This window comes from Rhinoraja longicauda, chromosome 30 (genome assembly GCF_053455715.1).
Source record: "Rhinoraja longicauda isolate Sanriku21f chromosome 30, sRhiLon1.1, whole genome shotgun sequence".
In the NCBI taxonomy this organism is placed as follows: domain Eukaryota; kingdom Metazoa; phylum Chordata; class Chondrichthyes; order Rajiformes; family Arhynchobatidae; genus Rhinoraja; species Rhinoraja longicauda.
In genome coordinates, this window is record NC_135982.1 from 9,240,033 (window position 1) to 9,266,413 (window position 26,381).

Here is a 26,381-nt window from a genome sequence, read left to right on the forward strand (position 1 = left end):
GATGTTTTCAAGATAGAGTTAGATATAGCTGTCAGGGCTAACAGAATCAAGGGCTATGGAGAGAAAGCAGGAACAGGGCACTGATTTAGGATGATTGAATGGCGGTGCTGGCTCGAAGGGCCGAATGGCCTACTCCTGCACCTGAATTCTATGTTTCTATGTTTCTGCCTTTAGTTTCTTTTTCTGTAGTCACCTAGCGCTTTGTCTCATGGTGATGTGAACCTACCAGACTGTTGTGAAAACGTACTGTTATCCTTCTCGAATGGAGATGTGTAAACTCTGCCACATCTGGCCAATATATATCTCCAGACCCAACAATGTGGCTGTTTCTTCAGCTCAAGGACACATAGATAAGGACAATGAATGGCGGCATTGTAGGCAATGTCTACATCCCGTGAATTAGGGCATTCATAAAAAGTTGTCGGTAAAAAAACATTCAATAAAAAAAATTTAAACTTTTCCAGACTCAAAACAAGAGTCGAGCGTTTAATTGTCGGGAACGGAGTGACAAAATTCTTACTTGTTGCAGCTTTGCAGGGCACATTAACGCAAACGGTCACAACATAGTCTACAATAGTTAATAGTACATAGTCTACAATAGTTAATAGTACCACTGGGTAATCAGGCTATAGCAGTGCAAATCGATGGGTTCAACCAAAACAAAGCCTATGGTAGGAAGAAAACGCAGATGCTGGTTTACACCGAAGATAGACACAAAATGCTGGAGTAACTCAGCAGGTCGGGCAGCATCTCGGGAGAGAAGGAATGGGTGACGTTTCGGGTTGAGACCCTTCTTCAGACTGATGTCAGGGGGGCGGGACAAAGGAAGGATATAGGTGGAGACAGGAAGATAGAGGGAGATCTGGGAAGGAGGAGGGGAAGAAAGGGACAGAGGAACTATCTAAAGTTGGAGAAGTCGACATTCATACCACCGGGCTGCAAACTGCCCAGGCGAAATATGAGGTGCTGTTCCTCCAATTTCCGGTGGGCCTCACTATGGCACTGGAGGAGGCCCATGACAGGAAGGTCAGACTGGGAATGGGAGGGGGAGTTGAAGTGCTCGGCCACCGGGAGATCAGTTTTGTTAATGCGGACCGAGCGCAGGTGTTGAGCGAAGCGATCGCCGAGCCTGCGCTTGGTTTCGCCGATGTAAATGAGTTGACATCTAGAGCAGCGGATACAATAGATGAGGTTGCAAGAGAGAAGGAATGGGTGACGTTTTGGGTCGAGACCCTTCTTTCGACCGAGTCTGAAGTCTGAAGATGGGTTTTGACCAGAGACCTCATCCATTCCTTCTCTCCAGAGATGCTGCCCGTTACCCCAGTATTCTGTGTGGAAGTCTGTGGTAGATTGTTGCTGAGGTTAGGGAACAAGAGCCTGAAAGCTGCTGGGAAGAAGCTGCTCTTGATCCCGGAGGGAAGCTGTCCTTGAGCCTGGAGGCTGAAGAACAGTTTTGTAAGTCTGCATGTTCTCGTGCAGAGCGGAGAGGAAAATCGGCGTTGGCTTCGCAGAGAAACCGGAAATCACAAACCCACCAGCCATAGACAATAGACAATAGGTGCAGGAGGAGGCCATTCGGCCCTTCGAGCCAGCACCGCCATTCAATGTGATCATGGCTGATCATTCTCAATCAGTACCCCGTTCCTGCCTTCTCCCCATACCCCCTGACTCCGCTATCCTTAAGAGCTCTATCCAGCTCTCTCTTGAATGCATTCAGAGAATTGGCCTCCACTGCCTTCTGAGGCAGAGAATTCCACAGATTCACAACTCTCTGACTGAAAAGGTTTTTCCTCATCTCAGTTCTAAATGGCCTACCCCTTATTCTTAAACTGTGGCCCCCTTGTTCTGGACTCCCCCAACATTGGGAACATGTTTCCTGCCTCTAACGTGTCCGACCCCTTAATAATCTTAACAGTGTGCGGGGAATTCTGAGACGTTTCTGAGCTGCTTCTCGTTGTTTTGCAGGTGCTCGATCTCATCTCCAGTGACAACCTGAACGTCCCGTCAGAGGAAGAGGTTTACAGGGCGGTGCTGAGTTGGGTCAAGCACGATGTGGACAGCAGGCGCCAGCACGTTCCCCGAGTAAGAAACCAAACCAAATAATTATCCCCGTCAATAATCCTAGGCCATTTCATGTGTGTCAACTTTTCCAGACTCAAAACAAGAGCCAAGACTGTTTAATTGTCAATTGTCGGTAAGGGAGCAATGACATTCTCACTTGTTGCAGCTTTACAGGCACATTAATGCAATGTCACAGCAAAGTCTACAAAGTAGACAGTACAAAAGAAGGGTCTCGACCCGAAACGTCACCCATTCCTCTCCAGAGATGCTTCCTGACTCGCTGAGTTACTCCAGCATTTTGTGTCTCCATACAATAGTTAATAATATAATAAACTAGACCAAGTGTCCCGTTGGGCCCAAACCTCTCCTGCATTGGTGCAGCACCCTCCCCCCTCCCCCTCCCCTCTCTCCTCCCTCGTCCTCTCCCTCTCCCTCCCCTCTCTCCCCCTCCCCCTTCCCCTCCCCCTTCCCCTCCCCCCTTCCCCTCCCCCCCACTCCATCCCCCTCAATCCCCCTTATCCTCCCTCCTCCCCCTCCCTCCCCCCCTCCCTCCCCCCGCCCTCCCTAGGAGATAGATTTAAACTTTAAAATGTGAATAACTTTAAAAATATAACACCGATTTCAATGAAACCTCTTCCATTAGCACCAAAGGACCGATGGTGAGTAAGGTGGGGCTAAAATTGTCGCGCTATCGTGTACCGTTTTGGCTGTAGTTCAGGAACAAACAAACAAACAAACGAGAGTTTTAGTATATAGATGGCGATCAGTAGCACTGGGTAACCAGGCCGTAATATTGCAAGCCGATGTAGGTAGGTTCAACCAAAACAAAGCCTATCGTAGGAAGGAAGTGCAGATGCTGGTTGACACCGAAGATAGACACCAGTCTATGTCATTTTCTAATAATGTAAGAAAGAAACATAATTAGTAGACACAAGGAATATGCAGACGCTGAATATGCCTCAATGCTGAGAACTATATTCTGCACTCTGTTTTGTTAGTTTATTGTTCATTGTCACGTGTAAGGTACAGTTTTTGTTGCATGCTATCCGGTCAGCGGAAAGACTATACATCATTACAATCGCACTGTCCACAATGTACAAGAAATTATAAGAAAATAACTGCAGATGCTGGTACAAATCGAAGGTGTTTATTCACAAAATGCTGGAGTAACTCAGCAGGTCAGGCAGCGTCTCAGGAGAGAAGGAATGGGTGACGTTTCGGGTCGAGCCTTTGTCCACAATGTACAGATACATGATAATGTGAATAATGTTTGGTGCAAAATAACGTCCAGTAAAGTCTGATTAAAGATAGTCCGAGGGTCTCCAATGAGATGTACTTGAGTTTGACTTGTTTGTGTTTATGTTCATAATCTGGACTGTTTGGATTGCATGCAAAGCAAAGCCTTTCATTGTACCTCGGTACAAGTGACAATAATAAACCTGAACCTAAGACCGAGTCTGAAGTCTGAAGAAGGGTCGCCCATTCCTTCTCTCCAGAGATGCTGCCTGAGTTACTCCAGCATTTTGTGTCGATCTTCGGTGTAAACCAGCATCTGCAGTTCCTTCCTACACCTGAAGCTAAACACTGTCTACCACTGGGAAGAAGGTAAAGGAGTTGAAGACCGTGACTACCAAGCTCAAGAACGGCGGCACGGTGGCGCAGCGGTAAAGTTTCCGCCTTACAGCGCTTGCAGCGCCGGAGACCCGGATTCGATCCCGAATACGGGGGCTGTCTATACGGAGTTCTCTCCGTGACCTGCGTGGGTTTTCTCCGAGATCTTCGGTTTCCTCCCACACTCCAAAGACGTACAGGTTTGTAGGTTAATTGGCTTGGCGCATAAGTGTAAATTGTCCCTGGAGCGTGTAGGATAGTGTTAATGTGCGGGGATCGCTGGTCGGTGCGGACTCGGTAGGCCGAGGGGCCTGTTTCTGCGATGTATCTCTAAACTAAACTAAACTAAACTAAACTAAACTAAACTGGTTCTTGCCAGCAGAAATCAGGCTCTTAAACACTAGCCTGAGCAACTATGCTCCTCTCTGGTCTATTTGGCTACACCACAAGAGTTTATATTTTTGCACTTTTTCGGTTAGTTCGCATTATGGTTATTAATCTATTATATTTTTGATTACTATACATTATCTGTGTGCTACTGCATTTATGGGCCTGTTAACCTGCAGCAAGTATATCTGAAGATAGACCCAAAATGCTGGAGTAACTCATCGGGACAGGCAGCATCTCTGGATAGAAGGGATGGGTGACGTTTCGGGTCGAGGCCCTTCTTCGGACTGAGAGTCGGGGAGAGGCAGACAGTGATGTGGAAGGGTGAGGTGTGAAAACAAAGAGATCAAAGTGGACGAAGCACAAGGGAAATGTAGAATGGATCATTGTTAGCTGAGGGGAAGGTGACAACGAACCATACAATCAGTAACATTTAATCTGGAGGACAATCAAACAAGTTGGAGAACTTGAATGGGGGAAGGATAGACACAAAAAGCTGGAGTAACTCAGCAGGTCAGACAACATCTTTGGAGAAAAGGAATAGGTGATGTTTCGGGTCGAGACCCTTCTTCAGGCTGAGAGTCAGGGGAAAAGGAAACGAGAGACATAGAGGGAGAGACGGAGAGAGAGAGAGAGAGAAAGCAAGGGTTACATGAAGTTAGAGAAGTCAAAGATTTGTACCGCTGGGAAGTATATCTGATCTGTTTGGATAGAGTCAAGAGTCAAGAGAGTTTTATTGTCATACTAGATGGGTGTGCACCTGATGGGTGCTAATCCCTGCTGCGGGCGCGGCTGAGGGCGGTGGGGGGGGGGGTGGAGTGGGTGAGGGGGGGAGGGGAGGAGGGGGGTTGAGGGGGATGGAGTGCGGGAGTGGGGGGGGAGGAGGAGGGGGAGGGGGGAGTGGAGGGGGGAGGGGGAGGGGGAGGGGGAGGAGGGGGGATGGAGTGGGGGAGTGGGAGGGGAGGAGGAGGGGGGTAGGGGGGGAGTGATGGGGGAGGGGGAAGGGGGAAGTGGGGGAAGAGTGGGCGTTGGGCCCAACATGTCCATGGAGTGTCCCCCGAGGCCGTGGGCGGGCGATGGGAGGACAGGGAGAAGGCACTGACCTGGGCCCCGTTTCTCCTGCGGGTCTCCCCTGCGGGCCAGGTAACCGTCCTGCAACTGGCGATCCTGCAGGCCCGGCCACCCCTTGTACCCATTGCTGGGCAGGGAGTGTCCCCCGGGGCCTTGGGCTGGCGATGGGGGGACAGGGAAAAGCCACTGAGCTCGGCCCCGTGCGTCCAGCGTGCTGCGATCGGCAGCGAGCATCGGGGAGCGGCGGGGAACGGCGGCGACGGCCATCTTGTTGGATCCTCTGCCGCCGCGCTGCACCACGGGAGGAAGGTCAGGCACGGGACAGGCGCTAGTCCTCCCGCTGGTCCTCCCATTTATAAGGGCGGCACGGTGGCGCAGCGGTAGAGTTGCTGCCTTACAGCGAATGCAGCGCCGGAGACTCAGGTTCGATCCTGACTACGGGCGCCGTCTGTACGGAGTTTGTACGTTCTCCCCGTGACCTGCGTGGGTTTTCTCCGAGATCTTCGGTTTCCTCCCACACTCCAAAGACGTACAGGTATGTAGGTTAATTGGCCGGGCAAAATGTAAAAATTGTCCCTAGTGGGTGTAGGATAGTGTTAATGTGCGGGGATCGCTGGGCGATGCGGACTCGGTGGGCCGAAGGGCCTGTTTCCGCGCTGGATCTCTAAATCTAAAAATCTAATGTCCCAGGTAGGACAATGAAATTCTTACCTGCAGCAGCACAACAGAATATGTAAACATAGTACACCGTAAACAATGTAATAAATGAGAGAGGAAGAAAAGTTCTGTGTGTGTAGATCGCGTGCAACACAAAGCTGGATACATGTGGCTGTGATAATAAACCTAACCCTAAAACTCTCTGCGTTCCCACAGTTGATGAAGTGCGTGCGCCTGCCGCTGTTGACCCGGGATTTTCTGATGAGCAATGTGGACACGGAGCTGCTGGTCAGACACCACTCGGAGTGCAAGGACCTCCTCATCGAGGCCCTCAAGTACCACCTGATGCCCGAGCAGCGGGGAGTGCTCAGCAACGCCAGGACCAGGCCGCGGCACTGCGAAGGGGCCAGCCCCGTGCTCTTCGCTGTGGGTACGTACTCTTCCTCCAGCCACCATTTTGTCACCTCCACGGATTGCTCCTGATTTGGCTCGATGTTCCACCTTCTCACAACGACGATGCGACGTCACTGCAAGTTGATAGCCGTAGAGTCATACATTGTGAAATCTGGCCCACCAAGTCCACACCGGCCAAAGGAGATGGCACGATAGCGCAGCGGTAGAGTTGCTGCCTCACCGCGCCGGAGACCCGGGTTCAATCTTGACCTGGGGCGCTGTCTGTATGGAGTTTGTATGTTCTCCCTGTGACCTGCGTGGGTTTTCTCCAGTATCTCCGGTTTCCTCCCACACTCCAAAGACGTGCAGGTTTGGAGGTTAATTGGCTTGGTATAATTGTAAATTGTCCCTAATTTGTGTAGGATAGTGTTAATGTGCAGGGATCGCTGGTTGGCGCGGACTCGGTGGGCCGAAGGGCCTGTTTCAACGTTGTATCTCTAAACTAAACTAAAGTAAAAGAAGGATCTATTTACATGAAGGATCTATTTACATTCAACTCCACCCTTACATTGCAGACTCCACCCTTCCTGGCCATCTCTGTCTTCCAGTCTGAAGAAGGGTTCTGACGAAAGATAATAGAGCAGAGCAATTTTTTTATTCACAAAATGCTGGAGTAACTCAGCAGGTCAGGCAGCATCTCGGGAGAGAAGGAATGGGTGACGTTTCGGGTCGAGACCCTTCTTCAGACTGGAAGACAGATAGACCACTCGACCCTAAAAACCGTAGTACGTCACGGCGCCATTTTAGTAGGCAGAAACGTGCAGAAACATTTAAAAAGAAAAATAACAAAAATCTGTGAATTGATAGATGAGATATATTCTGCATTTTTATGGTATCATCACACATACCGTTCCCCCAAAACACTGATTACACTGCGAGAGGCATAGCGAATGGCGGGGTTTGCCTACTAAAATGGCGGACGTTACGCTCCTTTGCGTATTACACCTCAGTATCGGCGATTTAGACGGAGTGGTTCATCTTGGTCCTCTAGTACCTTTGGTTCCGACCCAAAACGCCGCCTATACCTTTTCTCCAGAGATGCTGCCTGACCAGTTGAGTAACGCCAGCATTTTGTGCCTATCTTGGGGATCTACTCACGTTGGGAGCTGTGTAGATGAGAAGAGGGCAGAGATGGGGTTTGGGGGAGTTACCTGAGATTGTAGAAGTGCGGGCGGCACAACGACGCAGCGGGTAGAGCTGCTGCCTCGCTGCATCACAGAACCGGGCTCCACCCTGACCTTTTTTTTTTTAAATATAAAAGTTTTATTCCAAAGAAAAACATACAAACATACAAAGTGAAATGTGATCAAACAAAAGCCGCCTGTATCGGCAGTTTACAAAATAAACAATTATCACATTAAAATCCCGCCATCTCTGTCAACAATACATTCGACCAGCGTTCACGGAAGGCCACCAGAGTCCCCGTGGACACCTGTCAGTGTGGAGTTTGCACGTTCTGCCTGTGACCGCGTGGGTTTTCTCCGGGTGCTCCGGTTTCCTCCAACATTCCAAAGAGCTGCAGGATTCTAGGCTAATTGGCTTTTGTAATGTGTAAGTTAGAACTCGTGTACTGCTGGCGACTGCTGTTCGTTGCAGACTCGATGGGCCGAAGGGCCTGTTTCCGTGCTGTACCTCTAAACTAATGTCCACACCAGCCTATTCGCAGTGGGAGCTGGGTCGATGGGAACAGGGTCGAGGGAAGGTTTGGAGGAGTTACCTGAAATTGTGGAGCGGTGGGCAGTGCAGTGGCACGGCTGGTGGAGCTGCTGCCTCTCATCGTCGGTGACCCGGCTTCCACCCTGACACCTCGAGTGCTGTCAGCGTGGAGTTTGCACGTTCTCCCCATGACCGCAATTCTTCCGTGAGCTTTGCAAACTCCACACAGACAGCACCTACCGTGATCTCCTGAGAGCCAGGAATTTGGTCACCTTCAGCCAGGGCGCTGCTCCTCAGGGGGAGGGGGGTGCTGTGGTTGTGAGGGGGGCCGGTCCTCACCCTGTCACGGTGGGTGTCGAGGAGAGGCGTGTGCGTGGAGCGATTCCGACTGGGCTTACCCCTGCTCCGTCGGAATTGCTCATTGGGCCCACGGCACGGGTCCCTTCCCGAGAGCCGGCCCCACGCAATATGAGCCGCCTTTCCCAGATGCCCAGCGTGCCGTTCCGTGACGCGGAGAGGAGCGTTTTGTACAGGCTGCTCCTGCACACTCTCCACTTCCTCGCTCTCGTCTTCCGTCCGGACACGCCCTGGCGGTCCGTGTTACCACCTGACGGCGGGAGCGGTCCCCAGTGGAGGTCTCTCTATAAGGGGGTCCTCCCGCTTTACATCGGGGACCTGGGGTGGAGAGTGTTGCATAAGGCTATAGCCTGTAACAGGTACTTGAGCCGGTTCACGGTCTCGTCTGCCGCCTGTCACTTCTGCGGTGAGGAGGAGACCGTGTACCATTTGTATACAGAGTGCGTGAGGTTACAGCCCCTGTTCCAGTATCTGAAGGGGCTGCTCCTCAAGTTCTGGCTCCATTTTAGCCCTACGCTTTTAATTTTTGGGCACCCGGTACAGAGGGGGGAGGGTCAGGAGGGAGGAGAGGGTCTCCCTGTCGGTCTGCTCCTGGGCCTGGCCAAGATGGCCATCCGCGGGTCCAGGCAGCGGGCAGTCGACGGCCTCACAGAAGTCGGCTGCCTACCCCTGTTCCGGGCTTACGTCCGTGCCCGCGTGTCCCTGGAGAGGGAACACGCGGTGTCCACGGGAACTCTGGAGGCCTTCCGGGAACGCTGGTCGCCGCGGGGGGTTGAATGTATTGTTGACAGAGATGGCGGGATTTTAATGTGATAATTGTTTAATTTGTAAACTGCCGATACAGACGGCTTTTGTTTGATCACATTTTGCTTAGTATGTTTGTATGTTTTTCTTTGGAATAAAACTTTTATATATTAAAAAAAAAAAAAAGAGGTCAGGATCAAATCTGGTGTGCGGGGAGGGAGGTCCACTGATTGGCAAGTGTGCACGAGTTCCTTGCTGCCGGTCAGAAGCAGGCAGCATGATATTGCTGTACAATCAGACACGTCCAAAGGGTGACCAATCCTATATAAGTTGCTTACACAAGGAACCGCAGATGCTGGTTCGTAACATAAGGACACAAGGTGCTGGGGTAACTCAGCAGATCAGGCAACGTCTCTGGAAAACATGAAGAGATGACGCTTCGGGTGGGCTTCAGATTGAAATGGGCCCTGTCCTGAAACGTCACCTGTTCACGTTCTCCAGAGATGCTGCCTGACCCTCTCTGAGTTACTCCAGCACTCTGTCTCTTGCTTTTTGTTGTAGGAATCGGTTATTCTTTGCACAAGGGGCGGCAGATGCAGCGGCATCTTTTGGGGGAGGGGGGGGGGGGGCTTGCTGGGTGAATGCTCTGCTCTTTCTCCGTCTGGGCGCCAGTCACCACAGCGCGCAGCAAGGATAACGGTGACCCACGTGAGGCGGCAGGCAGGAGAGAGAGAGAGAGAGAGAGAGATGAAACGGAGAGATATTAATGAGCTGTCAGCCCCCTGGAAGTGCAGAAATGGGAGGTGTACAGGGCTGAAACCCTCCCTGCCGCGCTTGTTCCCAGCGGCTCGTTCAAAAACGGAACTGCTGATTAAACTACTTCATTCACCTGGAGATACTGCAGGTTTGTTTCTCAGCGGCATTCATCAAACTGTCTTTCTGCATAACCTACGCTGGCTTCCCAAGCACCAAACTCCTCTGCTCCCCACCTTCCTTGGCAATAGACTCCATTAAAGAAAAAGCACAACAATCCCTTGCTGTGAGTCTAATCGTCGTGACTATGGATTCGCAGGGATGGAGTGGTCTGCCTCACGTGCGGGGAGAGGGGCGTTAGTTTATACTGGGCGTCATGTTCAGCATGGACATCGCGAGCCCTAGGCCCTGTCCCTGTGCTATTTTGCGCTGCACTGAAATAGTGAAAGGCCTGGATAAGAGTGGACATGGAGAGGATGTTTCCACTGGTGGTAGAGTCGAAGGACCAGAGGTCATAGCCTCAGAATTAAAGGACATTCCTTTAGGAAGGAGATGAGGAGGAATTTCTTCAGATAGACGCAAAATGCTGGAGTAACTCAGCGGGACAGGCAGCATCTCGGGAGAGAAGGAATGGGTGACGTTTCAGGTGGAGACCCTTGTTCAGATTGATGTCAGGGGAGTGGGCGGTACAGAGATAAAATTTAGTCGGAGACGGGAAGACTAGTCGGAGGACTGGGAAGCGAGAGGGAGCAGAGGGATGGAGAGAGAGGGAAAGCAAGGGCTCCTTGAAGTTAGAGAATGTTCATGCCGCTGGGGTGTAAGCTGCCCAAGCGAAATATGAGGTGCCGTTCCTCCAATTTGGGCTGGGCCTCACTCTGACAATGGAGGAGGCCCAGGACAGAAAGGTCAGTGTGGGAATGGGAGGGAGGGGTTAAAGTGTTGAGCAAACAGGAGATCGGGTAGGTTTAGGCGGACTGAGCGGTTAGGTAGGCCGCTCGGCGACCATTTGGCCGAACACCTCCGCTCAAGACACTGCAGATGCTGGTTTACAAAAAGAGACAGCAAGTGCTGGAGTAACTCAGCAGATCTGGCAGCATCTCTGGAGAAAAGGAATTGGTGACATTTTGGGTCGAGGCATTTCATCAGACTGAAAGTCAGGGAGAGGGGGAGCAAGGCCTTCCTACACCTCTAATTTCCACCTACCTGACTCTCAGTCTGATGAAGGGTCTCGACCCAAAACATCACCAATTCCATTTCTCCAGAGATGCTGCCTGACCCGCTGAGTTACTACAGCACGTTGTGTCGATCATCAGTGTAAAACACCATCTGCTGTTCATTCCTACACATTGCGGGCAGAAGGGCCTGTCCCTGTGTTGTACTGTTCTATGCTCCATAATCTGCCATGGTGTACTGGCACAGAGCAGACTCCTTGTCATTCACCTCACGATGTAGGTGGGTGATACTGTTCTTTGCGACAAAATTTCAACACCCTCAGTAGCGTGACCCGCACATAAGATCACAAGATCATAAGTGATAGGGGTAGAATTAGGCCATTCGGCCCATCAAGTCTACTCCGCCAATCAATCATGGCTGATCACTCTCTCCTTCCCAACCCCATTCTCCTGCCTTCTCCCCATAACCTCTTAACACCTGTACCAATCAAAAATTTACCTATCTCTGCCGTAAAAATATCCAATGACTTGGCCTCTGCAGCCTTCCGTGGCAAAGAATTCCACAGATTCACCACCCTCTGACTATGAAACTCCAGCGAGTACAGGCCCAGTACCGACAAACGCTCATCATAGGTTAACCTACTCATTCCTGGGATCATTCTTGTAAACCTCCTCTGGACCCTCTCCAGAGCCAGCACATCCTTCCCTCAGATATGGTGACAGGCTTTGCCTGACATCAGTCCGAAGAAGGGTCTCGACCCGAAACGTCACCCATTCTTTCTCTCCCGAGATGCTGCCTGACCCGCTGATTCACTCCAGTATTTTGTGCCTACCTTCGATTTTAACCAGCATCTGCAGTTTTTTTTCCTACAATATCAGGACAATTATTATTGTCAACAAAAAAAAGTGCAATGAGGTAGGTTGGAGGGTTGGGACCACGTCCTGAGTTATGGGAGGACTGTTCGGTAGTCTGATAGCAGCGGGGTAGAAACTGTCCATGAGCCTGGTGGTATGTGACTTCCCTACCTACCTCATGGTAGCCCAGGCACGTTAAAAAAATATGAACTTTCTCTAACTTTAATGCTATAATAACACTGTAACACTATATTCTGCACTGGTCTTTTTCTCTTTGCACTACCTGTTATAGTTTTTTATGGTTTGAATTTGTATCGTCTGATTTGACTGCCTAGCTTGGAAACAAAGCTTTACATTGTAACTCAGTACACACGACACTAACAAACCAATAGCAATACCAATAATACTCCTACTCATCGAAGATATTTATAAATACCTTCGATTTGTACCAGCATCTGCAGTTATTTTCTCACACTTCTTACATTCCTACTCACACTCCTACTTTGTTAGCCAAGTGTGTTTTGCAACATACGAGGAATTTGATTTGCCGTACAGTCATACCAATAAAAAGCAACAAGACACACAAAATACATTTTAACATGAACCTATTCCTCCACATTCCTCACTGCGATGGAAGGTGAAAAAAAGGGTCAACCTTCTCCCCTTCTTTGTAACGTTTAAAATACATTTGGCAGGTTCATGGAAAGGAGAGGTTGAGTGGAACATGGGCCAAATGTTGACAAATGGGACTAGCTCAGACACCTGGGTCAGTATGGGCAAGTTGGGCCGTGGGGCCATTTTCAGTGCTGCGTGACTCTGCACCTACCGTATAATAACACAATGGGCAGAGTGTGTCGGTGGAGGATGGTTTGATACTGTGTGCAGTGGGGAGGTGGCTAACTGTTCGAGGGGTCTCTGTGTTTGCAGGTGGTGGCAGCCTGTTTGCCATCCATGGAGACTGTGAAGCCTATGACACGAGGACGGACCGATGGCACATGGTGGCCTCCATGTCCACCAGGCGGGCGCGGGTTGGCGTGGCAGCGATTGGGAACGGACTCTATGCGGTCGGGGGGTAAGCAACTGCAGAAACAGCTTCCTACGCTTACTTAACTAGCTTCCCGAGGGGATGGACAATCCCTCAAGAACTGCCCAGTAACGCCCGGATCCTGAAAGACGAATATGTATTAAAAAATATCTTTCATTCTCCCTTCCATCCATTGCTGCTGGAAGGAACCAGTGTTAGAACAGGATATTGGTATTGGTATTAATAATAATAATAATGTATTACATTTATATAGCGCTTTTCAAACACTCAAAGACGCTTTACAGGGATTTCTAGAACATAGAGAAGTGAATAAATAGATAAATAAGTAAACGAACAGAGAAAGGAGACAGAAGGTGAGGTGACCTTCAGTGGTTGAAGGCAGTGCTGAACAGGTGAGACTTCAGTGATGTTTTGAATGTGGTGAGTGAGGAGGAGTCTCTGACGGTTTGGGGTAGTGAGTTCCATAGGGTGGGAGCAGCGATGGAGAAAGCCCTGTCCCCCCAGGATCTGAGTTTGGTCCGGATGGGGGGGGGGGGGGGGGGGGGGGGGGCAGGAGGTTAGCAGCAGCAGAGCGGAGGGTACGGGTTGGAGTGTGCCTGTGGAGGAGGTCGGTCAGGTAGGATGGGGCCAGGTTATGGAGGGCTTTGTAGGTCATGAGGAGGATTTTGTATTGGATTCTCTGGGGGATGGGGAGCCAGTGGAGTTTGTAAAGGACGGGGTTGATATGGTCACGGATCGGGGAGTGGGTGAGTAGACGGGCAGCGGAGTTTTGAATGTATTACTGTTTTGACTTATTACTGTTAACAAAAAAGTGCAAGGGATACAATGAGGTAGGTTGGAGGGTTGGGACTACACCCTAGGTTATGGGAGCACTGTTCACTAGTCTGATAACAGGGTATTCCTGATAAACCCACCTCCACATAGAAGCCTAAGTGCTCTTGATTGAATGAATGTTTCCTCTTGTGGGAGAATGCAGACTGTTCGGGCCCTGCTGAAATGAAAGATCATCCCTTTCCCTCGGTAGCTTCCCATACTTCTAGTTTCCCTCTCCCTTGACTCTCGGTCTGAAGAAGAGTCTCAACCCAAAACGTCACCTATTCATTTCCTCCAGGGATGCTGCCTGACCTGCCGAGCCCCTCCAGAATTTTGTGTCTGTCATCCATTTAAGACAGAATTGAGTCATGGAGTCACACAACATGGAAACAGGCCCTTCAGCCCAACTCATCTATGGTGGCCAAGATGCCGCATCCGAGCGAGTGGATCATCCATCAGACCGTGTTTGGCCCCTATCCCCCTAAACCTTTTCCAGCCACGTACTTGTCAAAATATCTTTGAAATGTTGTTGTTATACTCTACCTCAGATACTTCCTCTGGCAGCTCGTTCCACATTCTGAACACTCTCTTGTGAAAATGTTGCCCCTCAGGTTCCAGTTACATATTTCCCCTCTTACCTTAAACCTGAGCTTGCTAGTTCATAATCCCCCTACCCTTGGAAAGAGACTCCGCCTATCATTTCCCTCATGATTTTACACATCTCTATAAGTTTATCCGCCAGCTTCCTGGGAAGAAAGTCCTGGCCTGCCCAACCTCGGCCTCTAACTCAGGCCCTTGAGTCCTGGCGACATCCTCAGAAATCATCTTCCATCTCAAAGGCATCTTTCTTATATCAGGATGACCAAAACAACATAATAATAATAATAATAATAATAATAATAATACATTACATTTATATAGCGCTTTTCATATACTCAAAGACGCTTTACAGGGATTTAGAGAACATAGGGAAGTGAATAAATAGATAAATAAGTAAACGAACAGAGAAAGGAGACAGAAGGTGAGGTGACCTTCAGTGGTTGAAGGCAGTACTGAATAGGTGAGACTTCAGCGATGTTTTGAATGTGGTGAGTGTGGAGGAGTCTCTGACGGTTTGAGGTAGTGAGTTCCATAGGGTGGGAGCAGCGATGGAGAAAGCCCTGTCCCCCCAGGATCTGAGTTTGGTCCGGATGTGGGGGGATAGGAGATTGGCAGCAGCAGAGCGGAGGGTGCAGGTGGGAGTGTGCCTGTGGAGGAGGTCGGTCAGGTAGGATGGGGCCAGGTTATGGAGGGCTTTGTAGGTCATGAGGAGGATTTTGTACTGGATTCTCTGGGGGATGGGGAGCCAGTGGAGTTTGTAAAAGACGGGGGTGATATGGTCACGGATCGGGGTGTGGGTGAGTAGACGGGCAGCGGAGTTTTGAATGTATTGAAGTTTACTGATGATTTTTGAGGGTGCGCCATAGAGGAGGCTGTTGCAGTAGTCCAGACGGGAGGTGATGAAGGCGTGGATGAGGGTTTCTGCAGCTGTGGAGGAGAGGGATGGACGGAGACGGGCAATGTTTTTGAGGTGGAAGAAAGCTGTCTTTGTGATGTGTTTGATGTGTTTGTCGAAGGAGAGGGTTTGATCAAAGATGATTCCAAGATTCCGGATGTGAGGTGAGGTGGATACTGGGAGACCATCAATGTTGAAGATGAAGTTTTGGGTGGATTTGGTGAGCGTTTTTGGACCAATGATGATGATTTCAGATTTGTTGCAATTGAGTTTGAGGAAATTTGATTGAAGCCAAGATTTTATTTCAGTGATGCAGTTTGTCAGTGTAGAGTGTGTGGTGGGGGAGATTGACTTGGTGGAGATGAGGAGCTGGATATCATCGGCGAAGCAGTGGAAGTTGAGACCATGACGGCGGATTAATTGACCAAGGGGGAACAGGTAGAGGATGAAGAGGAGGGGGCCAAGGACTGAGCCTTGGGGGACACCTTGGGGGAGGGGAGCGGTGGGCGATTTACAGTTGTTAATGGAGATGAACTGGTGTCTGTCAGAGAGGTAAGATTTGAACCAGGATAGGGCTGTGATGTTAAAGGAGGTTTCAAGTCGGGTGAGGAGAATGGAGTGATTTATGGTGTCAAAGGCGGCGCTGAGGTCAAGTAGGATGAGGATGTTGAGGTTGCCAGCATCGGAGGAGAGGAGAATGTCGTTTGTGATTTTGAGGAGCGCAGTTTCAGTACAGTGGTACTCTAAGTGTGGCCTCACTAAACCTCTTGGACAATCATGTAATCACGTACTGTCTTTCCCCTGACTGAGTAGCACGTGACAAAACAGCTTTTCACTGTACCTCGGTACACATGACAATAATAAGCTAAACTAAAGACGTACAGGTATGTAGGTTAATTGGCTGGGTAAATGTAAAAATTGTCCCTAGTGGGTGTAGGATAGTGTTAATGTACGGGGATCACTGGGCGGCACGGACTTGGAGGGCCGAAAAGGCCTGTTTCCGGCTGTATGTATATATGATATATGATAAACCTGCATGTCCCATCTCAATTCCCTGACTATTGAAGGCCAATGTACCAAAACTCTTCTTCATCGCCCGATCTACCTTCAGGGAATTGTGTACTAGCACTCCTAGATCACACACTCCCCAGGGCCCCACCATTCCCTGTGAAAAAGACAATTAGGAGACAATTGAGACAATTATTTTTGACTTTCAGTAATGGTGAGTGTTTGGAACTCTCCCTCAAAGTGTGGTGGATGTAGAATTTTTGAATCCTTTTAAGGCAGAAGTGGAATCGTTCGTGAGAAGCAAAGGGTGAAGTTGCTGCCATATAATTGATCGGGCAGGAATGCTGAGCCGATATTCCAGTCAGATCAGCAATGATCATCATGAGTGGTAGAGCAGACTTGAGGGGCTGAATGGCTTTCTCCTGTTTAGGTTAGTTTAGAGATACCTCTCGGAAACAGGCCCTTCGGCCCACCGAGTCCACGCCGACCAGTGATCCCCGCACCCTAACACTATCCTACACGCACTAGGGACAATTTACAATTTTACAAAAAGCCAATTAACCCACGTCTTTAGAGTGCGGGTAGAAACCGGAGTGCCCGGAGAAAACCCACGCAGGTCACGGGGTGAAACTTCATACTACAGCACCCGTGGTCAGGATCGAACCCGGGTCTCTGGCCCTGTAAGGCAGCAACTCCATCGCTGAGCCACTTGGTATCAGCTGGGGAAAACTTAATACTTAATGGAGTGGCAGTCATAGAATCTTACAGCACGGAAACAAGCCCCTGTTGACCAAGGTGCCCCATCTACACTAGTTTCACCTGCCCACATTTGGCCCATATCCCTCTAAACCTCTCCGATCCATGAGCATGTCCAAATGCCTTGCGGCAGCTCGTTCCATATACCAACCACCCTCTGTGTGCAAAAGTTGCCACATAGGTTCATACTAAGTCTTTCCCCCCTCACACCTTAAACCTATGTCGCCTGGTTCTTGATTTCCCCAGCCCTGGGTGAAAGGCTGTGCATTCACCCTATTTATTCCCTTGTACACTAGGTGGCAGTAGTTGGCACTATTGCAAGGTGGGAGAGGGGAGTTCCTAGTCATCTATACATATATATACACATCACAAACAGCAGATGTCCCAGCTCAGATCCCCGCGGAACCCCACTGGTCACAGACCTCCAGCCTGAGTATCTTACTTCCACCGCACCCCACCCTCATTTATGAAGAAGTCGGTTTCGGATCCATACGACCAAGTCATCATGTATCCTGTGCGTCGTAATCTTCTGGATCAGCCTGCCATCAGGGACTTTATCAAAAGCCTTACTGACATCCGTGTATACGATACGATACGATATCTTTATTTATCCCAGGAGGGAACTTGATCTGCCAACAGTCATGAAAGCACAAATAAATACATGATATATGAAATTAAAGTGACGAGTGGAAAGGATTGGGGATGTGCGAAGATTGGAGAGGTGGGGGGGGGGGGGGGGGGGAGGGTGGGGAGTCAATCTCAGTCTACCCCATGACAGAAGGGGGAGGAGTTGCACAGTGTGATAGCCACAGGGAAGAAGGGTCTCCTGTGGCGTTCTGTCCTGCATCTCGGTGGAACCAGCCTGTTGCTGAAGGTTACTCCTCAGGTTGACCGGTGTGTCATGGAGGGGGGGTGGGCTGTATTGACCAGGATGCTCCGCAGTTTGAGGAGCATCCTCCCCTCTGAGACCACCTCCCATGAATCCAATTTCACCCCCAGGACGGAGCCAGCCTTCCTGATGAGTTTGTTAATCCTAATGGTGTCTGTGTACAACATGCACAACCTTCCCTCCATCAAGGGACCTGTGTGTATAAAATCATATGGGGAACAGACAGGGTGAATGCAAAGTCTTTTACCCGGAGTCTGAAGAAGGGCGGCACGGTGGCACAGCGGTAGAGTTGCTGCCTTACAACGCCAGAGATCCGGGTTCGATCCTGGCTGTGCGTGCTGTCTGTACGCTCCGTACATTCTCCCCGTGACCTGTGTGGGGTTTTTTCCTCTGCTTTTCTCCCACATTCCAGACTTCAGGTTTGTAGGCTGATTGGTTTGGTAGAATTGTAAATTACCCCTATTGTGTAGGATAGTGCTAGAGTACGGGAATCGCTGGTCGGCGCGGACTCGGTGGGCCAAAGGTCCTGTTTCCATGCTGAATCTCTAAACGAAACAAAAAAATGGTTTCCCACCCAAAAGACAATAGACAATAGGTGCAGGAGCAGGCCAGCACTTCGAGCCAGCACCACCATTCAATATGATCATGGCTGATCATTCTCAATCAGTACCCCATCCCTGCCTTCTCCCCATACCCCCTGACTCCGCTATCCTTAAGAGCTCTATCTGGTTCTCTCTTGAATGCATTCAGAGACTTGGCCTCCACTGCCTTCTGAGGCAGTGAATTCCGCAGATTTACAACTCTCTGACTGAAAAAGTTTTTCCTCATCTCCGTTCTAAATGGCCTACCCCTTATTCTTAAACTGTGGCCCCTGGTTCTGGACTCCCCCAACGTTGGGAACATGTTTCCTGCCTCTAACGTGTCCAACCCCTTAATAATCTTATATGTTTCGATAAAATCCCCGCTCATCCTTCTAAATTCCAGTGTATACAAGCCTAGCCGCTCCAGTCTTTCAACATACGACAGTCCCGCCATTCCGGGAATTAACCTAGTAAACCTACGCTGCACGCCCTCAATAGCAAGAATATCCTTCCTCAAATTTGGAGACCAAAACTGCACACAGTACTCCAGGTGCGGTCTCACTAGGGCCTTGTACAACTGTAGAAGGACCTCTTTGCTCCTATACTCAACTCCTCTTGTTATGAAGGCCAACATTCCTTTGGCTTTCTTCACTGCCTGCATGCTTCCTTTCAGTGACTGATGCACTAGGACACCCAGATCTCGTTGTACGTCCCCTTTTCCTAACTGGACACCATTCAGATAATAATCTGCCTTCTTATTCTTACCACCAAAGTGGATAACCTCACACTTATCCACATTAAACTGCATCGGCCATGCATCCGCCCACTCACACAACCGGTCCAGGTCACCCGATCCATTTCCCTCCTCAGATAATGCCTGACCCACTGAGTTCCTCCATCACTTTGTTTTTAGCTCAGGATTGCAGCATCTGCAGTCTATTGTCTCTCTCACGTTTCCCTTCAGTTGGAGCTTGAAAAGCTGGATACTGAGTTTTCTCTGCTATTTGTTTGCATTTGTTACCACATGCATGGGGCTCACACCTGGAATCCATGTGTATAAAATCACAAGGGGAACAGACAGGGGAGAATGCGCAGGGGAGGGGAATCAAGGACCAGCGGACACAGGCTTAAGGTGAGAGGGGCAAGATTTAATAGGAACCCGAGGAGTCACATTTTTCACTCAGAGGGCATGGGAGTACATGGAATAGGTGTCAGAGGGCATGGGAGTACATGGAATAGGTGTCAGAGGGGGCAGTTGAGACAGGTGCAATAACCTCATTTCAAAGACATTTGGACAGGAAAGGTTTGGATGGATATTGACCAAGTGCGTACAAATGGGACTAGGTTAGACGAGGCATTTGTAGGAAGGAACTGGTTTACAGTCTGAAGAAGGGACTTGACCCAAAATGTCATTCATTCCTTCTCTCCAGATATGCTGCCTGTCCCACTGTTACTCCAGTATTTTGTGTCCATCTGGGTTAGATGAGGCCTCGAGGGCCAGCGTGGATGAGTTGGGCCAAAGGGCCTGTTTCCATGTTGTATAATTCTTTGACTCTATAAGGTGCAATAACATTCCTGCTTCCATTATCCATCATGTGTCGGGTCCGGTTTGGCTGACGGTGGCAGGATTGTCTTCACGGGGGAATAATGATCGAGGATAGACGCGAAACGCTGGAGTAACTCAGGCTGGAGAGAAGGAATGGACGGCGTTTGGGGTCGAATGATCGAGGTAGCGGGATAGCGATGACTGCTCGAGAGGTGTGACCGATTCCCTTTTGCTGCCCTCTGTTCCGCAGGTACGATGGAACGTCCGACCTGTCCACCGTCGAGTCCTACGACCCGGTCACCAACTCGTGGCAGCTGGAGGTAGCCATGGGAACGAGACGGAGTTGTCTTGGCGTGGCGGTGCTGCACGGCTTGCTCTATGCAGTGGGTGGATACGATGGCGCATCATGTTTAAACAGGTACTCTCAGCGACCTCCTTGTACAGCGTGTGTCAGCTTTATCCCGCCGACCTTTCGTCGTCCACTTGGAGGCGCTAACTGCCAGTGGCTGATTCCCGCGCGCTGTCCACGGGCACCATGGTGGATTTCCGGGGCCGCGGGGCGTGGAATGCATCCTCAATAAGGATGCAGATACAGTTGTACCATAGTTTATTTAGTATAAGAAGATAACTGCAGATGCTGGTACAAATCGAAGGTATTTATTCACAAAATGCTGGAGTAACTCAGCAGGTCAGGCAGCATCTCGGGAGAGAAGGAATGGGTGACGTTTCGGGTCGAGACCCTTCTTCAGATGTACGATCTATAGTTCCGCCCCCCTGACATCAGTCTGAAGAAGGGTCTCGACCCGAAACGTCACCCATTCCTTCTCTCCCGAGATGCTGCCTGACCTGCTGAGTTACTCCAGCATTTTGTGAATAAATACCTTCAGTTTATTTAGTATGTTTGTTTGACTTGTACTACGGTGGTTGGTTTGCTTATGCTGTACATACTATTGTAAATAATTGAATAAATTATTTTTGATTAAAAAATAAAGTGGGTGATTCCACGGGCCGTGGTTACAACATAACGCGCGGTACCAGGTCCCGAGAGCATAGAACAGTACAGCACAGAAACAGGCCCTTCGGCCCGCAATGTCCATACCGAACACGATGCCAGGTTAAACTAACCTCCTCTGCCTGCACATGATACATGTCCCTCTGTCTATATACTAAAACTCTCGTTTGTTTGTTTGTTTGTTTGTTTGTTCCTGAACTACGGGGGAAAACGGTGCACGATAGCGTGACAATTTTAGGCCCACCTTACTCACCGTCATTCCTTTGGTGCTAATGGAAGACGTTTCATTGAAATCGGTGTTATATTTTTTAAGTTATTCACATTTTTAAGTTTAAATCTATCTCCTAGGGAGGAAGGGGGGAGGGAGGGAGGGAGGGAGGGAGGGGGCGGAGCGAGGGGGGGAGGAGAGAGGATAAGGGGGTTGAAGGGGATGGAGTGGGGTGGGAAGGGGGAGGGGGAGGGGAGGGTGGGGGGGGGGGGGGTTGTAGGGAGAGGGGGGGGGGAGCGAGGGGGGAGGGGGGGAAGGAGAGGGTGCTGCACCAATGCCGGAGAGGTTTGGGCCCAACAGGTCCACTTGGTCTTGTTCCCTATATATTTATGTGCCTGTTAAACACTACTATTGTATCTGCCTCCTCCACCACCCCTGGCAGCAGGTTCCAGGCACCCACCACCCTCTGTGTAAAACAGACCTGCCCCACACCTCTCCTTTAAACTTTGCCCCTCTCGTCTTACAACTATGCCCTCTCATCTTGGATGTTTCTACCCTACGAGAGACATTCTAACTTTTTCCCCAATCAATGCCTCTCATAATTTTATGTCTACCCGGGCCTTCCCACAACCTCGGGCCCTTCAGCACATTAAGTCCACATCAACTACCAATTTATACTGATTTCACATTAATTACATTTTTAAAATTTCCCCCGAACTCCCACCAAATCGTCCCAAATTCTCCTCCGCACACTTGGGGCAATCAACCTACAAACCCCTACGATGAGGGAGAAATTCGGAGGAAATCCATGCTGACACAGTGAGAACATGCAAACTCCACATGCACAGCGCCTGAGATAAGGATTGAACCGGGTCCCCGGCACTCTGTGTGCAGTGGCTCTTCTAGCTGCGCCACTGTGCCGACCTTGCATTCTGGCCTCTTGCTGTGTGTGGAGGAAAAACTCAAGAGCATTGTGGTTAGAGTAGGGGAGTGCTGGTTCAAGAGCCTGAAGGTTGATGGGACGAAGCCGTTCTTGAACCAGGTTCAGAGATACAGCAGGACACAGGCCCTTCGGCCCACCGAGTCCACGATCGATCACCCGTTCACACCAGTTCGATGTTCTCCCACTTTCTGATCCACTCCCCACACACAGGAGGCAATTCACAATCAATCTACACACCTGCACGCCTTTGGGATGTGGGAGGAGACTGGAGCAGCTGGACTAAACCCACGTGATCGCAGGGAGAACGTACAAACTCCGTATAGGTGGTGCCTGATGTCAGGATTGAACCTGGATCTCTGGCGCTGCGAGGCAGCAGATCCACCCGCTGCACTGCTGTGCCAACCTCTATTGCGTTTAACCAGAGTAACGTGTAGCTGTGTTCGAAAGTTTCTGTGCTTCTATCTTCATCATCTGGAACATAAACACGCATCAACTCGGTGAGAAGTGATGGTGATTGGGCGGCACGGTGGCACAGCGGTAGAGTGGCTGCCTTACAGCGCCAGAGACCCGGGTTCGATCCTGACCACGGAGTTTGTATGCTCTCCTCTTGGCTTCGGTAAAAATTGTAAAACTGCCCCCCGTGTGTGTAGGATAGTGCGAATGTACGGGGAATGCTGGTCGGCGTGCACGCGGTGGGCCGAAAGACCTGCTTCCATGCTCTATCTCTAAAGTAAAGTAAAGTAAAGTAACAAACGAGACTGTTGGTTATAACCCGTGCCTCCTTGTATCCACAGTGCAGAGAGATTCGACCCACTGACAGGAACCTGGTCGTCCATTGCTGCCATGAACACCAGGAGGCGCTATGTCAGGATTGCAACATTAGGTGGGAAACACAAGGAACTGCAGATGCCACAATCTTCAACAAAACACAAAGTGCTGGAGGAACTCAGTGGCCAGGCAGCTTCTGTGGAGGGAAGGGCCAGACCATGTTTTGGGTCGTGACCCTTCTTCAGGCTGATAGTAGTGTGGGGGGGGGGGGGAGGGGGGGGGGAGGGGGAGGAGCTAGAAAAGAGGTGAGGAGCGGGACAAAGCCTGGGAAGTGATAGGTGGATACAGGTGAGGGGGGGAGGTGTTGGTAGGACAAAGGCTAGAGATGAAAAGTTGTCTGATTGGGAGAGATGAGAAGAGAAATGGTATAGAACAGAGGGTGGAATAGAACAGGGTGGTTGGATGGGGGGGGGGGGGGGGAGTGGTGGGGGGGGGCCGAGTGGGAGAAGGGGGAGATTAGTGTGAGAACCATGGGCGAACTGAGGTGGGGGACACACAGGAGAGAGTATTAATTAGGATTTTGGTTTCACTTTCTAGTTCTGGCAGTGAATGCTCATTGATATTCAGGCAGGTCTAAAGGCAAAATCTGAGAGAGGGAATGGACGTTACAATTTTAGCTTTGACGGTGGAAGACTTAGACTGTTGATTTACCATAAACCTGACATTGACAGCTAAAGAAGGGCTGAAGAAGGGTCTCGACCCGAAACGTCACCCATTCCTTCTCTCCAGAGACGTTGCCTGTCCCGCTGAGTTACTCCAGCATTTTGTGTCTATCGTTTGAAGTTGACAGCGGGTGCCTCCAGTGTAGGGAAGACACGTGATTATATTCACTGGTTCCCTGGTTTTAGATTGAAGCGTTGTTTGGGACATATGTGTCATATTGTAGTGAGATGGGATATGAGTTTAGGGGCTATTAAATTAGTTTCTCTGCAAAGCTATCTGGATTTGAAGAAGGGCCTCGAGCCGAAACGTCACCCATTCCTTCTCCCCGGAGATGCTGCCTGACCTGCTGAGTTACTCCAGCTCTTTGTGTCTGTCTTTGATTTGATCTGTGATGGAGGAGGGAGAGTTACATGGGCTCGTGCTTGTGTCCCACTCTCCTGGTTCGCATCCAGGGTCTTGTGCAGAACTTCCAAATGTGGCGAAGACAGAAGCTGGTTGCCATGTCCACCCCACCCATCAGCTTCTTCCCTTCAAGGTTGGGGCACTTGTGGTGTGCAAGCCCACAGCAGCCGATCCAACTGGAGTCTCTGTCTATTCTAACAGGTCTCTATACTATTTTAACTGGAGGTCTTGTCCATTCTATCTTAACCCTGTGCCCATTCCAACGAGCTTTTGTCCATTCTGACGAGCCTGCGTCCATTCTGACCAAAGATACTAGAGGAGCAAGATGAACCACTCTGTTGAAATCGCCTATACTGAAGTGTAGTACGCAAAGGAGTGTAACGTTCGCCATTTTAGTAAGCAAAACCCGCCGTTCGCTCTGCCTCTCGCAGTGTAATCAGTGTTTTGGGGGAACAGTATGTGTGATGATACCATAAAAATGCAGAATATATCTCATCTATCAATTCACAGATTTTTGTTATTTTTCTTTTTAAATGTTTCTGCAAGTTTCTGCCTGCTAAAATGGCGCCGTGACATACTACGGTTTTTAGGGTCGAGTGGTCTATCTTGATCTGCTCTATTATCTTTGATTCTGATGAGCCCTTGTCCATTCCAACGAGCTTGTGCCCATTCTAACCCTCCCTTGTCCATTCTAACGAGCCCTTGTCCATTCTAACTGTAGTCTGGGTCCATTCTAATGAGCCTGTGTCCATTGTATCTGAACCCTTTTTTTCCTTCTTGACAAGGACTTTATTAAGGTTTTTGCAATTTACAGTGTCCCGGAAGTTACAAAGTCTTTCAATAGTCACAGTACATCAGGCAATCATTATAATACAATAGTGGCATCTTTATCCGCAATGCGCTTGACCACCCCCTCGGCGACCAGCGTTCATGGAAGGCCTCCAGAGTCCCTGTGTTCCCTATCCAGGGACTCGCGAGCACGGACATAGGCCCGGAAGAGGGGCAGGCAGCCGACTCTGGTGTGACCATGGACTACCCGCTGCCTGGACCCGCGAATGGCCATCTTGGCCAGGCTCAGGGGTAAAGTGACAGGGAGATCCCCCCCTTCCCGATCGACCCTCCCCACTCCCTGCCTTGTGCCCAAATACCAAATGTTTGGGATTAAACTGCAACCACTTGAGGAGCAGCCCCTTCAGATATTTGTATCAGAACCCTGTGTCCAGTCTAATAAGTGTGTCCATCCAAACTGGACCCTGTGTCCAGTCTAATAAGTGTGTCCATCCAAACTGGACCCTGTGTCCAGTCTAATAAGTGTGTCCATTCTAACTGGACCCTGTGTCCAGTCTAATAAGTGTGTCCATCCTAACTGGACCTTGTGTCCAGTCTAATAAGTGTGTCCATTCTAACTGGACCTTGTGTCCAGTCTAATAAGTGTGTCCATTCTAACTGGACCCTGTGTCCAGTCTAATAAGTGTGTCCATTCTAACTGGACCCTGTGTCCAGTCTAATAAGTGTGTCCATTCTAACTGGACCCTGTGTCCAGTCTAATAAGTGTGTCCATCCAAACTGGACCCTGTGTCCAGTCTAACTGGAGCCCTTGTCCATTCAAACGAGCGTGTGTCCAGTCTAACTGGAACCCCTATCCATTCTGACGAGCCTATGTCCATTCTAACTGGGAACCTGGGTCCATTGCAACTGGAGCTGCCATTGTAATTGAACTCTGCACCCCTTCAAACTGGAGCTCAAGCACATTCTAACAGAGCTTAGAAACATAGAAAATAGGTGCAGGAGTAGGCCATTCAGCCCTTCGAGCCAGCACCGCCATTCAATATGATCATGGCTGATCATCCAAAATCATTACCCCGTTGTTCCTGCTTTCTCCCCATATCCCTTGATTCCGTTAGCCCCAAGAACTATATCCAACTGTCTCTTGAAAACATCCAGTGAATTGGCCTCCACTGCCTTCTGTGGCAGAGAATTCCACAGATTCACAACCCTCTTGGTGAAAAAGTTTTTCCTCATCTCAGTACTTAATGGCCTACCCCTTAGTCTTAAACTGTGACCCCTGGTTCTGGTGTTTCTGTTCCAACCCTGGTTTCAGAGGACCTGGTTATCTCTCTGAGTCCACAGTTTTGTCTCCATGAACACCTCTGGCAGTGGGAACAGGATGGGGCGGATACACTGTGCTTCCACTGAGAGGGAAGTGGCTTCCCCTCCAAGTCACACACTGCCCTGACCTGGAAAGATATTGCTGTTCCCTCAATGTTGCTGGCTCCAAATCCTGAAACCCCCTCCTTCGTACAGTCACCAAACACCCGACAATGGTGTAAGAAGGTGGCTGACCATCCTCCCCTGGACTTCCCGAGGGAAATTGGGCATGAATAAAGAGAATCGTGCTTGGATCTGATTCCTGAG

The 26,381-nt window shown here is 49.9% G+C and overlaps 1 protein-coding gene across 6 annotated transcripts in view; it reads left to right on the plus strand.

The window, feature by feature from the left end:
• Positions 1-26,381, plus strand: part of klhl17 (kelch-like family member 17) — a 69,772-nt gene that overhangs the window by 30,319 nt on the left and 13,072 nt on the right. For all 6 annotated transcript variants that reach the window (XM_078425670.1, XM_078425673.1, XM_078425671.1 and 3 more), the window contains 5 exons: positions 1,966-2,082; positions 6,004-6,217; positions 12,705-12,849; positions 20,161-20,328; positions 22,868-22,956. In XM_078425670.1, coding sequence (XP_078281796.1) covers positions 1,966-2,082; positions 6,004-6,217; positions 12,705-12,849; positions 20,161-20,328; positions 22,868-22,956 — 733 coding nt within the window. The remainder of the gene's footprint in view (positions 1-1,965; positions 2,083-6,003; positions 6,218-12,704; positions 12,850-20,160; positions 20,329-22,867; positions 22,957-26,381) is intronic.